This window comes from Rousettus aegyptiacus, unplaced genomic scaffold, assembly GCF_014176215.1.
Source record: "Rousettus aegyptiacus isolate mRouAeg1 unplaced genomic scaffold, mRouAeg1.p scaffold_m13_p_8, whole genome shotgun sequence".
In the NCBI taxonomy this organism is placed as follows: domain Eukaryota; kingdom Metazoa; phylum Chordata; class Mammalia; order Chiroptera; family Pteropodidae; genus Rousettus; species Rousettus aegyptiacus.
In genome coordinates, this window is record NW_023416311.1 from 90,373,625 (window position 1) to 90,390,050 (window position 16,426).

At 40.5% G+C, this 16,426-nt stretch overlaps 1 protein-coding gene across 1 annotated transcript in view; it reads left to right on the forward strand.

Moving 5' to 3' along the window:
- Positions 1-3,768: 3,768 nt before the first annotated feature.
- LIFR (LIF receptor subunit alpha) overlaps positions 3,769-16,426 on the forward strand; it is a 104,027-nt gene continuing 91,369 nt past the window's right edge. The window contains exons 1-2 of the mRNA XM_016153844.2: positions 3,769-3,805; positions 10,004-10,106. Of these exons, the coding sequence (XP_016009330.2) occupies positions 3,784-3,805; positions 10,004-10,106 (125 nt within the window). The 5' untranslated portion in view covers positions 3,769-3,783. The remainder of the gene's footprint in view (positions 3,806-10,003; positions 10,107-16,426) is intronic.

Below are 16,426 nucleotides of genomic sequence, written 5' to 3' on the forward strand. Positions count from 1 at the left end.
TTGTGAGGGGCTGAACTGTGCATTGTAAGATGTTTAGCAGTATCTTGGCTTCTACCCACTAGATGACAATAGCACTCCTCTCCCAGTTGTGACAACCAAAAAAATGTTTCCAGACATTGCCAAATGACTCCAGAGGTGGTAGGTGGGGGGCAAAATTGCCCCAGTTGACATAGCCTAGAGATAGTAGCAGAAACTCTGATGAAGAATTTGGTGTGATTGGAAGGGTATGGCTTTTGTAATTATTGGCAAAGGAAGGCAAGTATGGCTGTTCTGGTGAAGACATTGGTGGAGATGGGTATTTTGGACAAGGCAGCAAGAAAAACCCTAAAAGTAGACATAGTGACTATGACTCTGAGCCAGCATAGGTGGTGGGAGAGGCCTCCGCTGGTCATACTAAGGCTCTGGTTTAAGGCAGCTGGGAGGTGGGGACCAGATGCAGACTCTTCAAGAAGGAAGACATTGGTTAAACTTTGACTGGGGCTGGGAGAAGAAGGGAGCCATGTAGAAGGGTTAGAAGGGAACTCGAATGCCACCGAAATGTCACATTTGGATTAGACTATTAAGGAGAGCCATTGGGAGAGAAGTATTCTCAATAGGATGGGACTCCTGGAGAGTAAGTTAATAGAATGAAAAGAAGAACAGACTTTGCTTTGAGATCTCAGGATTTATTTAACACTATAGTTAATGTTTCATCTGTCATAGGCATTTCCTTCCACTCTCATAAATTTAGTCATATTTACTTACCTCACTCTCCCTCCTTAGATAAAAGAAGAAAAAGAGATTAGAGAGATGAGAAGTAGCAATTTCCAAAACCTCCACAATTTAAATCACATAATTCTACCATTTAAGTTTGAAAGAGACCATCATTTCATCTGCGCTGTTCTACATATTCTCATACAGAAAGATTACCAATTATGTCTACACTGACAAAGGGAGTTATGGCTTTGATGAAAACAATGTGTAATACTGTGTGTGTGTGTAATTTTTTTTTTACATATGCGCAGTAAATTCATTGGAACAAACAAAAGCGATTTAGAAACACTGTCCAGAGTTGATTTATATAATTCAGCAGATTTTCCAGGTTTAGAGATCAAATGATTTTCTTTTAATAGAGAATCATAAATTTTAAAGCAGAAAGTGTTATTAGAAGTTTTCTGGTCTATCAAATATCGATCTTTATAAAAACTATGAACTATTAGAATGTTGTACTAACCAATTCTATGTTTTAAAATGCACTTGGCCAAATACAAGGAATGTTAAATGGTGCCTAAGCTTCAAAGTAAAAAAAAAAAAAAATCATTAACTCTCTATTTCACCTTCTGACATACATAACTACCATTTTACCACTGCTCATTCGGTAGTTTAATAAATGTACTGTTAATTCAGCATCTTCAAGTATTTCAATGGAAATAAACCAATTACCACTTGGAAAAATTGTTGAAATGTGTTTGGAGAACCTTACACCAACGTTCAGCTGGTCCTAGTCCAGGCCCCATATCATGTTGCAAACAGGCTGCTTTTAGAGCAGCTCGGCTTGTGCTTATTCTTTTTTTTTTTTTTTTTTTTTTTTTTTTAGGTCATGGAAGCTGAAGGTTGAAAAAGCAAACAGAAAAAAATTTTTTCCTCAACTTAGAGATAAGCAGGAAACCCAAAGAACATGTTCTGAACAATAAGACCTCAGTAATAATGCTGAATAGAAATTCAACCAAGTGGATCTGACAGGAGCTCGGGCAGACATCCAGCAGAGCTCGTGGTGAGCTGCTGAGTCACTCCCGTGCCTTCTTTTCCTCATCTGTACATTGGGGATGTAAGTAATGAAGCCTGTACCATTATGAAAGCATGATCTCATTTGCATATTAAAAATGTTTATAAATGCATAGATTATTTCTGAAAGAAACATCCTCTCAAGAGATGAGGGTAGAGTTAATGCACAATAAACAATAAAATAAATAAAATGACCTATGTTTTTTCAAATATTGCCCAAGACTTTGGGGACTGGAACTGGTGGAGGTAGAGAAGGTGAAGGAGGAAAGAGATTTACTTGCTTTTTATTGTAGTGTGTGGGGGAAAAAAGTATCATGTGCAAGTTTAACGTTTCTGATAAAAGTACGAGTTCTAAACGTATAAGTGGGATATGACGTGAATTGTGTGATTTAAGAGGTTTACGAACCACTTCCCATCCAGTCGATCATGGAATAGTGAGTTGCCTCTAATCTAAATGCCCCCTTGAGAGAACGCATCACTTGATGAGAAGGGTTTGGGCTTGGGAGTGGAACAGGCATGAATCTGAGAACTGGCTCTGTCACCTAACGTGGACTGTACAGCACCGAGCATGTTAGCCTCTGAGCCTGTTTCCATGAAAATAATACCCACTTCGTAGGTTGTTGGGGGGGAGGGAACCAGACAATAGAATACTAGCTTTTATTACAATTTTTAAATAGTGTGTGTAAGCACTACAGATAATTTGTACTCCCTGGCCATGATTCATTGTCTCATCCTGGATCTGCCCCAACATAGGAACTAGTATTGATTGGTTGATTTTACAAATACATATAGCACTTGCTACATAACAGGTACTCTTCTAAATTCCACCTATATGTTGACTCGTTTAGTCCTCATAAGAATCCTAGGTGGTAGGTACTGTGATTATCATCCCCATTTTACAGATGAGAAAACTGAGGCACACGGAGATTAAGTGATTTGCTCAGAGTCACAGACAGCAAGTGGCGAAGCCAGGATCCCAGTTCAAGCACTGAGCCCAGACAGTGCTTATCATAAACCCCTATGGGGCGCTGCCTCTGCGCAAAACAGGAAATAGAGCCCGATGTGTTTAAAACAACTGGCCCTCTCTGGGGGAATGTAGAAGATAACCAAGTCAGAAATGCTAATCTCTCCCTCTCTCCCATCCACAGGTCTGGGAGTTAAATAGGAACTCGTGAATTTGCTTTCTTCTTGAAGGAAGTGGTAAGAAAAGGGTCTGCTTTCCTCAGCCTCAGCAGTTGCAGAAAATGCCCTCCCCCCGCCCCAGGGCCTCCAAGTACCTGAGCTAAGTCTCTGCGTCATCGCGTTTGTATCTCTGCTGCCTCAATGCAAATAGGAAATATTAAATAATGTTTGTGTTTCCTGCATTTAATAAGCATTCGTTTGGTGCCCACTCTGTGCTTGGGACTTCCAGAGTCAACCGGAGAACAGTGTGAATGACCAGTGTCTGCCCTCTCAGAAGCCTAAAGTATTGTAATTGGAGACCAATAGGACATTTCACAGGAAAACATCAACAACAATAGGATATAATAGATGGAAGATGTTAAGTGAGTTGAGTTTAGAGATGTGATTCAGCCTAGGCAAGCAGTTCAAAGCTGAATCTGACCACAGGAATGAATTTGAGAAGAGAACATCCTGGAAGACTTGATTTTCTTTACATAATAAAATTCTTCTGTTGTTCACTTCCAATCCTGAAGTTCAATCTCTGGAAGTGTTAGGATACCAGAGTTTTCTCTCCTGGGAATTAAACTGGTGACTGTCCCACTGCGAGTGATGGAGATTCTTCCTCCAGAAGTGCTGCCAACGGCCCTGAGCCTGGGCTAGCCTCTTTTCTCTTCTCCAGAGTCACCTCGGGCACCTATCTGGAGACCTTTGCCCCTTGTACATGTGTTGTAAGGACTTGCTTAAGGATGTCCCCTGCCCTGGGGCTGGAGGGACTTAGTTAAACCAGATCAAACAGGTTTCCGCTGCCACACTTCCGTGAGCTCATGTGTATTGTCAAATATGCAGTTCTTCTCAAACATGTTCAACCAAAGATTCTCACGTGAGTAATACCTTTTAATAAACCCTTGGGACTCAGAACTCTGAAGAACGCAGTTTTAGAAGCACTGTGCTAGCTGTGGAGGAGAAAGAAATTGTGAGACAAGGGTCTGCCCTCCAGGTGCTCAGATGTTAGTGGGGAAGATAAAAATCTAAGTGAGGAATTATGATTCAAGTCTACCAAGTATTAGACTACAGGTACGTACAGGAATGTGGTAGCAGAAGGGTATTGAGAAACAAGAAAAGGTCAGAGAAGACTTCAAAGAGAAGCTGATAGAAGAACTGAGTTTTCAAGGATGAGCTGGCCTCCACCAGAATAAAGAGAAAGGGCATCCCAACTGGAGGCACATACGAGCAAAGGCAGGAAATAAGGAAACCTGGCTCTTCAGGAGATTGCCACTCATTGCAGGTGAAGCATGAGATACCACTTGAGAAATGGCTGTAAATAAATCTAGAAGGAAGAGGGCAAATCAGGAAGGAGATTATTTGCCAGGGATTGTGTTTAAATTTTATCCGGTGATAGGCAATGAGAAGTCATTAAACTGTGGAATAAGATCCTCGTCTTTCTACTTTGAAAATGAAATTATCAAGAGACATAGACGTCAGATTCGGGGTTTGTAAAACTGGACACGAGTGACTGGTTAGGAAACTGCTGAAATATCCAGATGAGAGACGATAGGGGTTAGCCAAGAGATTGACAGTGGAGAAGGAAAAGCGTGTCCAAATGAGCGAATGATTAAGAGGCAAAATCGACGTATGGATAGAGAAAGATGAATCAAAAATGACTCCCCCGTTTCTGACTTGGATGACTGGGTTGCTGGTTGTTTCATTTTCAGGAGAAAGAGCACACACAGAGGTCACAAAATCAGCTCAGAGGAGAAGAGAATAGCTTCCGTTGGGGGCATGTTAATTTTTAGGTTTTTATGGGATCTATAGGTAGAACTATCTAGGTCTGGAATTTCGGCTGGAAATATATATATATATATATATATATATATATATAATATATATATATATATATATACGTTTTAAAGTTTTCAACCTAGTTCCTCAAGCCATGAGAGTGGGTGAAATCACCCAGCAAAGTTAAAAAGGAAATGGAAAGAAGCAAGCCGAGCATAGCATCCAGATGGGGGGAGGAAGGAGAGCCCAGTGCAGCAATGCAGCAAAGCCTCACGGAAATATGATTTGGAAATCAGTACTCACGTGTTGTTCCTGATCCTATATGGAGTGCTCTACCTGTACTAGAGCTATGTCCTGGTCAGAACTCGGGCTCCGCAAGAGAAATCTTGAACTGACACCAGACCTACCTAAACCTTGTATCTCTCCCTCTTCCTGTTTTTACTCCAGTCCTTCAAGTTCGTGTCCTGCTTGACCAGCCCCTCTAACATCAGCCCTCCTTCTGGATTCCCCGCTCTACCTCCAGTCTTATCTACTCCTTCAGACCATTGTTGGCTTCCAGCAGCAACCCAGGGCTGCTGGCCACTTTATTAAAAGGTGACCACATTCAGCTCCTTCCCTCAATTCCAGAGGACTAGGCCCAAAATGATTAGGGAAGTCAGCAGGACTTGAGCTGTAGCTTTGGACTTTCTGCGAGTATTCTTATACCCCATGGATTCTGGAACCGAGCTGGTTACCCGTTTAGCATTTGTGCCAGAACACTTGAAGTCAAATTTGAGGCCACTTTACCAAAAATACTTTTCTTAGCTCCAGGACTTTAAGACAGAAGTTTTCAAACCGTATTTCCTGAAGACCTAGCCAAGTTCCCTGGTTTATCTTACAGAAAGGAGAATGGAAGGGTCTTGTATTTATAAAACCTGTATCCCTTACTCATTCTCTGTCCTTGCTTTTTGTTTTTTCTTTGACCCATTTCTAAGTTATGCCTTTCCCTGGAAGCAGAGCTCCTGGGAGAAGCTTGCTCATCCTCCTTCCTGCCCACAGGTCTGGGTGAGGCTTGGGACCCAGGAAGCGATATTGCAAGGGGCTGTGCGGTGCATGCACGGGTGTTGAGCAGCATCCCCAGCCTAAGCCTCTGCAAGTAGCACCCTCCCCTTCTCAACTAAAGTCCTTTGACTGAGAACCACTACTTCAGTGTTTGCCCTGCTGGTTCTTCTGCTTCTGCAAAAACAATATTTGCAATTACAGTGACTAATTTTTCAGCCCAGGAGAGATGGCATCCTGGGCCAGAGGGACCAGGAAGGAAAAGCCCTTGCCCCTTGCTTCCTAATCCTCTCACCCTACAAGCTGCTTCTGTGTCTTTTCTCTATGCAGCAGTGAACCCTCCAGCTCAGACCTCCAGGTCCTGCGTTGATAATCTCATTACAACTAATCCTGTTTACAGCCATTCTCTTGGCAGGACAATCTTGTCAGGACTGAGGCTCTTTCCTTGCCACCCTACTGTTCTTGCAGCTCCATTGTTTCTGGGGACTGTGGCCTGGCCCAGTGTAAGCTTTCATTGATAGGGCTTATCCTGTTTACGGGGAGTCTGCAGAAGGGCCTCATCAAATACTTCCATCCCTTCCTTCAATAAATGGCTCCCTTTGATCTGTGCAAGGCAAAATAGTGTTTATCAAAATCTGGGCTTCCTTTAGCTAATGATGGAGACATCCTGTCCCAGAAAGTTCCCCAAAATAACACTTTCTGAATTTTAGAATATTTTCAGGTTTCTCCTTTTTTGTGAGCATTTTTCAGGATATCTGTTTATGGCAAGTGAAGTAATTTTAGTTTTTGAAACCCAAGGTAACACAAAGCTGAATGGTTCCCTGCAGATCACCTTCGAGCAGGAGAAAAGGACGAGACCAATGATCATATAAATATTCGGAACCAGGGCAATACACAAGATTAGGGCTGGCCAGGTGAGGTCCTTTTCATATTGTCAATTTAAAACTCCAAGTTATTTAGTAAGGTGAAAAAAAGGTCATGAGTGTTAGTCACCTGAACAGGGTGGTAGAAACTATTATGTGGATGAATGATAAGTGGATTTTACACTTTCTTAGCTTTTAAGAACTTTGCCAGAGAGATTCTCTGTCTACAGCCATGGTTCTCAAAGCATGGTCCCTAAATCCAGCAGCATCCCTGAGAGACTTGTTTTTACAAATGTAAATTCTCGGGCGCCACTCCAAATACTGAATCGGCAATTCTGCAGGTGGGACCAGCAATGCGTGTGCTGAAGAGCCCTCCAGGTGATTCTGAGGCACGCCAGAGTTCGAGAACCACTAATCTATATCAGTAATGCCCAAACTGCAGTGTACTCAGGAAGCTGATTAAAATGTGGATTCCCAAATCCCATCCCAAAAGATACAGATCACAGATCACTTGGTCTAGGGTGGGCTCTAGAGGTCTATCCTGTTTTTTTTGTTTGTTCTGTTAAAATAGAGTTGACGGTCAACAACAATATTATATTCATATCAGTTGTACAGCAGAGTGATTAGATATTTATATACCTTATGATATGATCACTATGGTAAGTCTAGTAACCATCTATCGCCATACAAAGTTGTGAGATTATTGACTATATTACTTCTGCTGTGCGTTATGCCCCTGCAACCGATGTATTTTATAACTGGAAGTTCGTACCACTTATTCCCCTTCACCTTTTTCACGCCCATTCCCTTTGGCCACAATCGGTTTGTTCTTTGTTTCTATGAGTCTATTTCTATTTTGTTTTGTTTGTTCGCGTTTCGTTTTGTTTTAGATTTCGCATATAAATGAAATCATACAGTATTTGTCTTTCTCTGTCTGACTCATTTCACTTAGCAAAATGCCCTATAGCTCCATCTATGTTGTCACAAATAACGAGATTTGCTTTATTTTTATTGCTGGATAATATTCCAAACATGTACCACTTTTTCTTCATCCACTTCATCTTATCTATGGCCATCTAGGTTGCTTGGCTATTGTAAATAATGTTGTGCATATGCCTTTTTGACTTGGTGTTCTCATTTTCCTTGGATAAATAACCAGAAGTGGAATTGCTGTATCATAAGGTAGTTTTGTTTTTAATTTTTTGTGGAACCCCCATATGGTTTTCAACAGCGGCTGCACCATTTCACATCCCTACCAGCAGCGCACGTCCTCATCCACACTTGTTATTTGTTGGCTTTTTGGAAACAGCCATTCTGACAGGTGTGAGGGGATACCTTGTAGTTTTGATTTGCATCTCCCTCACGATTAGAGATGTTGAGCATCTTTCAGATGTCTGTTGGCTGCCTGTATGTCTTTTTGGGAGAAATGTCTATTTAGATCCCCTGCCCATTTTGTAATTAAACTATTTGCTTTTTTTAACATGAAGTGGTATGAGTTCTTTATATATTTTGGATATTAACCCCTTACCACATAATATGTCTTTTGCAAATATCTTCTGTTTAGTGAGTTGTCTTTTCATTTTGTTTGATGATTTCCTTCACTTTGCAGCTTTTTAGTTCGAATTGTCTCATTTATTTATTTTTGCTTTCGTTGCCCTTTCCCAGGGATATGTGTACAAATACATATATGTGCGTGTGTGTGTGTGTGTGTGTGTTGTTTATGGTTCACTTATTTGTCAAAATAAAGATTTTCACATACAAAAAATATGTACTGCTAAAGCTGATGCCAGAGTTTACGACCCATGTTATCTTCTGGGAATTTTATGGATTAAGGTTTTATATTTAGTCTTTAATCTATTTTAAGTTTATTTTTATATATGACATAAGAAAATAGTCCAGATTTATTTATCTATCCAGTTTTCCTAACACCATTTATTAAATTCTGTCATTTCCCTCATTGTATATTCTTGTCTGCTTTGTCATAGATTAATTGACTATATAAGTGTGGTTTTATTTTTGGGCTCTCTATTCTGTTCCATTGATCTATGTCTGTTTTTGCGTCAGTACCATACTGTTTCGATTACTATAGCTTTGTGGTATAGTCTGATCAGGGAGCATGAGACCTCCAACTTTGTCCTTTCTCAAGATGTCTTTGGCAATTCATGGTATTTTGTGGTTCCTTATAAACTTTAGGATTATTTGTTCTATTTCTGTGAAAAATGCCTTGGCATTTTGATAGGGATTACATTAAATCTGTAGATTGCTTTGGGTAGTATGGACATTATAATGATGTTAATTTTTCCTATCTATGAGCATAGTATAGCTTTCCATTTATTTCTGTCATCTTAAATTTCTTTCATCAGGTCTTTCTCCTCCTTGGTTAAATTTATTCCTGGGTTTTTTAATTCTTTTTGGTGCAACTGGGACCATTTTCTTAATTTCTTCTTTTCACAGATGATGGAGTGTTCTTGCACTTTCCATTCATTTGGCAGGTGCCTTGGGGTTAGTATGGATTTTTTTCAAGTATAATCTAGTCTTTAAATCTTCGATTTATCCCTGTACCTCAGAGCAGGCTCATATGCCCCACAAGCCCCTCAGTGATATTCCTCCCACCGCAGGTCATCCCGTTGAGGGTGGGGTTCCCGCAATTACCCCATCTCTGTCTCTTCTGACCCTTTTCTATGTGGTCCATCTCTTGGTTGTTGAGTAAAAGCTGTTCCATCAGCTCTCAGTTGTTCTTCAGAAAAAAATTGCTCCATATGTAGGTGGAAGAGGTGAGTTCAGGGTCTTCCTACACTACCATCTCAGACTCACCTCTGCCTCGTTAATTAGCATCCCAGGGTGACTAGGATGCAGAGGTCCAAGGCTCGAGCTTAGAGAAACACTGACCTATATACACAGGAGCAATAGAAAATTTCCACAGTGCTCCAGTACTGTTCTGTAGAGACCCCTTAATAGTTAAGAATGAGCAGGTATCACAATTCAGCTTCCCTCCCAGTCATTCTGTGAAGCTGGCTGCTAGGATTACCTATTGTGACATGTGGTTCTTTTCAGGGTTACTCTAATACTGGAAGTTTAGTCTGGCCCTATGGATTCCTTTCACACTGACATCTGAAGCACTTTGCTAACTCCTAACCTGGGTTGGGCTCACACTGCTAGCCTGGAAGCAAAAGCTTTTTATCTCATTACCAGTCCCTTGAACCACAATTCAAGACACAGCTTGGTTTTCCCAGGAGTTTTGTTTTGCACAGCTGATACATTCCTGTCGTTGTTGGGATGCATTTTCCTTCTCCTCTTTCCCTCCAGATCCTGGACTTTATAATTTGTGCACATATAGCCTCGTGGTATGAGCATCCTCCGATCCTAATCCTCTCTCCCAACACTGTCTCTCCCACAAGGTACTCGACCTTCACTCTGCAGAACTGCGCTCACTAAGATCACTGTCGACTTGGAATCCCAGCTCGGAGAGGATGCTGCTGCATCCCAGATGTCCGCTCTCAGGTATAGTGTTTCCGCGGTTTGCCTCCTGCCTTCCTAGCTTTGTCTCCCGTGTCCCTTTAGGCTTCTGACAACCCCACTTTTATTTCAGTTCTGAAGGTCTCTCAGGGCTCTGTCCTTAGCTCTCCACTAATAAAAATCGTGCTTCTCATAATATTGACTGTATCTGTTCTCAACAGACTTCCTCCAGTCAGTCATTGGCACACTACAGACATAGTTATCCTTTGTCCCAGTCTAAAAATGACACCAACCCCTCTTTGGAACCCCACCATAGTAACAGATGGGATCCCAGGGGGCCACTGTTGCGCAGTTCGTGTACTACAGACAGGTCTGAAGAAGAGGATGAGTTTGGACAAAAATCCAGTTCATTCCCTGTCCACCGAGAGGAATGTTTGACACTGTACTGTGCATACCTGGAGGGAGGGACACTTTTTTTTTTTTACATGACTAATATTTCTATAAACACATAATTACATTAGATTATCTGCTGAGACTAGATTAAGACGTTTTTATTGTCTTCTCACTGTCATGTGAAAATGAAGATTTTTGGAGAGCTTGAAAGTATTTTAGGGGAAGTAGTTAATTCATAGATTTTACTTCCGAGAGCAGTTTCAGGTTTATGGATAAACAGCAGAAAGTACAGAGAGTTCCCACGGACCCCGATCCACTCCCTCCCACTCCACCTCCGATTTCCCCTATCACCAACATCTTGCAGCAATCAGTGTGGCACGTGTGACACAATTGAGGAACCAATATCGATACATTGTTGTGAACTAAAGTCTACAGTTTACACTAAGGAACTTTGTGTTGCAGGTCTCACCACTTTTATATCATTCAGAATAGTTTTGCTGCTCTAAAAAAAATCCCCTGTGTTTCTTCTGTTGACCCCTCCTTCTATCACTTCCTCTCCTCCGGCCCTGGAAACCACTGATCTTTTTACCATTTCACAGCTTTGTGGAAGGTATACTTTTTTCTTTGTGCAAAGGAATATCTGCCAGCCAAACCACAAGGATGTTTCTGCCCAGAGGTGTTTCATTTGTAACACTGAGCCAATGCCTTGAGTCTAAGATCAAACCCAGTTCAGGATCTTTCCCTGGGTCACCTGAATGTACCACATCCACCTTCTTTCTCTGTATCTAACACATCTTTTCTTGGTTAACATTACCTTCTGCTCCCCTTTCTCCCACGCATCCATCCCTCCCCTTTTCCGATGCATTTTTTTATGTCAGTGTTGTCCAAAAGAACTTTCTGCGATGAAGAAAATGTTTGACATTTACGTAGGCCAGTACGGTAGCCACGAGCTTTGTGTGGCTACTGAGCACTTGAAATGTGGCTACAGAAGGAACCGAATTTTAAAATTCTATTTCATAATAATTTCAACTTAACCCCATGCAGCTAGTGGTTATTGTATTAGACAACACAAGTTTAAGTTTTTACCTATGCCGGATCACCCATTCTGATAGCATTCATAAAATTTCCCCCAACCTTCATACTTGAAATTCTTTCCTTCTTCTTGAACCTTCCCTGACTCATGAGAAAAGAAACAGAGTTCTGCCCAACCCCATTGCTGAAACACACAACTCCCAGGTCTGTCACATTTATCACCGCTAAATCTGCACATAGTCTTCTCTTACACCTCATATTGAGATGTCTTGTGAAAGTTCTTTAATTTATGAGGCTCTTCCACATTCCTTGTCTATACATATTTTTGTCTTCCTCTGTTTTCTGTTCAAGACTCTGGACTCAAAAAACATAACAGAATTACATAATTAATGCTTTAGTTTTCAATAACTATAAGCCATTGTTAGAGGGTTAACACATTTTAGATGACTGTGGCACACCATTTAAGTTATGAAAACAGGAGAAGACAAAAACAATAACATCAAAAGAAATTAAGGGTTTCAGTCCAAGAGTCAACATGGAATGAGTAAGGAGCTTTGGACTGTGGCTCTCAGGAGGCTGCCACCCACAGCAGGCTCATGACACTGATCGTATTACTCTATCTCTCAGGGACTCAGCTTTCTCCTTCATAGAATTCAGTGTTTTGACCAGATGCTCTAATTTAAGGTGTCTCTTACATTAAAATGCTCCTTGTGTCAAAAGTAGTCTGGGAATAACTGGGAAAGTTGAAACAAACTTTTGTCACCCAGAATATTTCACACGATCCCACCCCCACCACCCCTTTCCCCAGCTAGCAATGTTTGTGATGAACACATCAACTTTTCTAAGGGCAAGACCAAAACAATATTTTAAGAACCAACAAAACCCAGTTCAGAGTGAGTCATCGGTCCTACTATAGTGGCTAAACTGACCACAAAAGTTTCTGAATAGTCTATATGGTGTCCTTAAAACAGCTGCACAAACCTTTTATTTCCAGTGCTTTGAACAGAAATAAACACCATCGTTAAGCCAAATTCTACATTCCACCAAACAGATAAAAAGTTAAAGTATAAGCATGGATTCCCTGGTTGAGTATCTCTTGCCTATATGCCCACGCGAGTGGTCACTTGAATGCCTGGTATCTGTTATATAAGCAGTAGGAGATCTTTGCATATAAAAACAGGGTGAGTTTGTGCTAGGGTCAAATCTATGTTCTGGAACTCCTAGTGTACATGTAATTACCACTTAGGCTTCCAAGCTAAATGACCGGATAAAAGCAGCTAAAATGTGACATGACCCAGAGTGAAATAATTGATTCATAACTTGGGAGAGTCTGAATAGATTGTCCTCAGCCAAGTGCCTAAATAACTTTTCTCTTTCCCTAAACCTTGCTTCTGCTGCCCTATGTGTAGAATAGGAATAGCATCTTTGTGATGGCTAAATGATACTCAGGCATAGTACTACAGACTTCTCCTTCAGAGTCCTTGGCACCATTGCAGTTATGCATTTATTTACATCATCGCTTGACTACTGTCTCTCTTTCCTCGACTGTAAATTTCCAAAGGGCATGGATTGTGTCAACTTTCACTCAGAGCATGGAGTAGGGAGTCAACAAAAATCTTTTGAATGAAACATGTGAGCCATTTGTAGTCGCTAGAGTCAAATCCCTAGGCCTGAATCCTGTGTTCTTGGAAAAGTAGCTTTCCTGAATATGCCTTAGTTTCTTCTTCTGTAAAGGAGGATAATAATGGTTGAATAATTGTGAAAATTAAGTGAGATAATACGTACAAAGAGCTTAGAACAACGTCTGGCAGAGAATACAGACTCAATAAATGTCATTTATTTTTAATGATGATAATGATGGTTGATGTGTAATAAACACTTCATAAATAACTGTTCTTATTGTTTGTTATCATTATTGAAAGAATTTTACCCTTTGAAGTATCAGTTATATGGATGTCTTCAGTTACATTTACTATAACAGGACTACTGCTTTACCTTTATATGCTATGCCAAGCACAGGGACAGAGACAGTGTGTCAAAGGAGGCACCAAAATGATGTCCATACAGTACATGGGTCTCTAGGGTCCAAGGAAAATTTACAAAATGTTTTCCTATCTCCCTACATTCATTCCTTTTTTACTTCCTGGTACCCTCCTCTCATCTCTATTTGGCTAGTCCTCCCAGAAAATCTCCGGCTTGCAAATCAGCCTCCTCTATAAGACTGTCTCTACTCACTGTTAAAGGATGCTTTTCAGAAACCTGTTCTCTTGTGAAAACTATTTCCAGAAGGTGAATGATAGAAGCCTGTGTTCTTATAGTCAAGAGAGGAAGGAAAAACAAAAGAAAAGACTTGAGGGTATTCTAGATCCTACATTTCCTAAGTTTCCTCTGGTAAATTATTTGATTAATTGAGTCTCAGAATAATATCAATTAGGTAGGAATAAACAATATGTGATCTGCCTCTTGGGCTTATGAAAATTAAATGAGATAAATATGTAAAGGATCTAGTTGCAATTAAGAGAGTTCCTTAATTGTGAAAAGTAGAAATTTTGCTACCTCCCACCCTTCCAATTCTCGTCATTCTGAATTTAAAAGTTGATCTGTATACTCATCTGCAATAGGGTCCCCACCTCATGAGGTTATTTTCAGAATTAAATTGGACAGTGGGGATTTTGTTACAAAAGGAAATACTATAAAGAAGATTAGTTTCCCTCACAGTCCCCAGTACCATTTTCCTTTGATGTAATGTTGCTATAGGTCAAAAATAAGATGGGCCTTGGGATATCGATGAATGGATGGGGTCAGAACACAATTTCCAGATTCTCCCGTAGTCATCAAGAAGGAAGAAAGGCTGGATATGTTGCATCCCTACACCTAATGTGTCCCTAGGGACATAGTAAGCATTAGACACATGTGCTTTTGAATGGTCTTTGGTGGATTTGATAGAGATAAAGTACCCTGCCCAAAATAAAGGTAGCAAAACTAGAAGATGTTAGAGAATGATGAATCAGGAGCAAAGAATGGGAGTCAACCACACTGGGTTCAAATTCCAGCTTTGGAGTGACTTTGGACAAAAGTGGTTAATTTCACTAGATCTCAGTTTAACTCTGATTCCCTCTCCACCTTTCTGACACACACACACACACACACACACACACTTAGACAAAATAATAACTACCACTTTGAATGGCCCCACATTGCTTTAGGATAAAGCCCCAAGCACGGTCCACAATATCTGCTCACTGCGTATCTTCCCAACCTTCTCACTCCCCATTCTATCTCTAGTTCTCTTAGTTCCTGCAGCAGTGGGCTTTCTGCAGTCCCTCAGAAGGGCTATTTGGCACTTTCCTGCCCCTGTGGTATTCAGCGGCACCTTCTCTCTCCTGCCTGCCTGCAAAGATTTTCACCTCCAACGTCAGTACTACCACCCCATTACATAAATAACCATGAATGTCTAGGCCTAATATCATATCTCAGTAAGATTTTTCCTCCCATTCCCATCTCAGTTAGAGCCCCTGTTATAAGCTCCTTAGTTTCCCTCCTTCTTTATACTCACTGTACTATGATGCCTTTTTCTCCCACTTAGACTCTATGAGTTATCTGTGTATCTGTAGAGGGTAAGGCAGGGTGGGTTGAGGAGCATCAGATCCACTTTTTTCACTGCTACAGTTCTGGAGTCTAGCCCAGTAGCTGCTCATAATACTCACTGACAGGGCACATGAAGGACTTATCATCAGGAGACTAATATCTATGCATAAACTTGTGAGTGCCAAAGGAGGTGATATAGATATAATAAAAGAAGATACAACTTCATCACACTTGAGTTTAACACAACACTTGGCACATGGAAAATGTCTCAGTCATTGGTGAACATGGTCATTAATAGGAATATTTAAGTGATGTATTTGTTTATTTCTAAATTTTTTGATGGGTACTTTTCCAGTGTCAGAGTAAAAGGCAGATAAGCTTGCTGCCTTTTTGCACCAATTCTTTTAAATACTATTGAACAGTATCAGAGCAGAATGAGATGAAACAAAGTGCCAAACATCAAATTGGAGCTAGGACAGAAAACAGCTTTGATATGATAGCTCTAGAGTAATTGTCTATTTGCATGGGCCTCAGGTCTGGCAATGCTCCAGGTACAAACATCCATAACCCAGTTCATCAACCAGATGTTACCAGTTTGAAGAGTTGTGTTTTAAAAATAGAAATATGATCCATGTCTATAGGAGCCTACATGTTAACATTTGAAAGTGACTGCAGTGAACATCATATAAAATATAGTTTGCAAAGGGTACTAATGGAACTTGCATGCAAGTCAGTACCTGAGTCTTGTGAAGGTGAATGATGTACCTATAGTCGGAATTTTAAGTTAGATTTTCATAATGGTGACCAAATTATGTAAAATTTGGTGCGATAAAGTTGCATCTTCTTTTATTAAAAGATTATAAATAAGCATGAGACTTCTTTTATTTTCAACTGACCAGGTCTCTTAAGTTACAAACTTTGCTAAAACTCTAACATGAGCAGGATAAATGCTCATGTTTCTTAGTCCTAGAAGAAACTTCATGATTCAAAAGAATGAAGTCATAATTTGGTATGTCAAGTATCAGGACTGATGTTTTAAAGTGGCAACTTTAATCCATCTTCTAAGAGTGGTCCAAAATTGTATGAGAAGACGCGGAGGGGGGTGGGGTGGAAAATAGGGGGGTAAATATGAAGGGACATTTGGAAAGGAGAAAGAAAACATAACGAGCCTCTACCTCTTCGAAACTATAATCCCTCTGTTACTACTAGCCTGAGACTGGCTTTTCTCTGAGCATCCCTGATCGAGCTTCTATTAATAGACTTGGTGTGTCAGGAATGTGTTTGGCTGCAAGTGACAGAAAACCCAAACAATAGTGGCTTCAACAAATAGGGGATTACCTTTCACATATTAC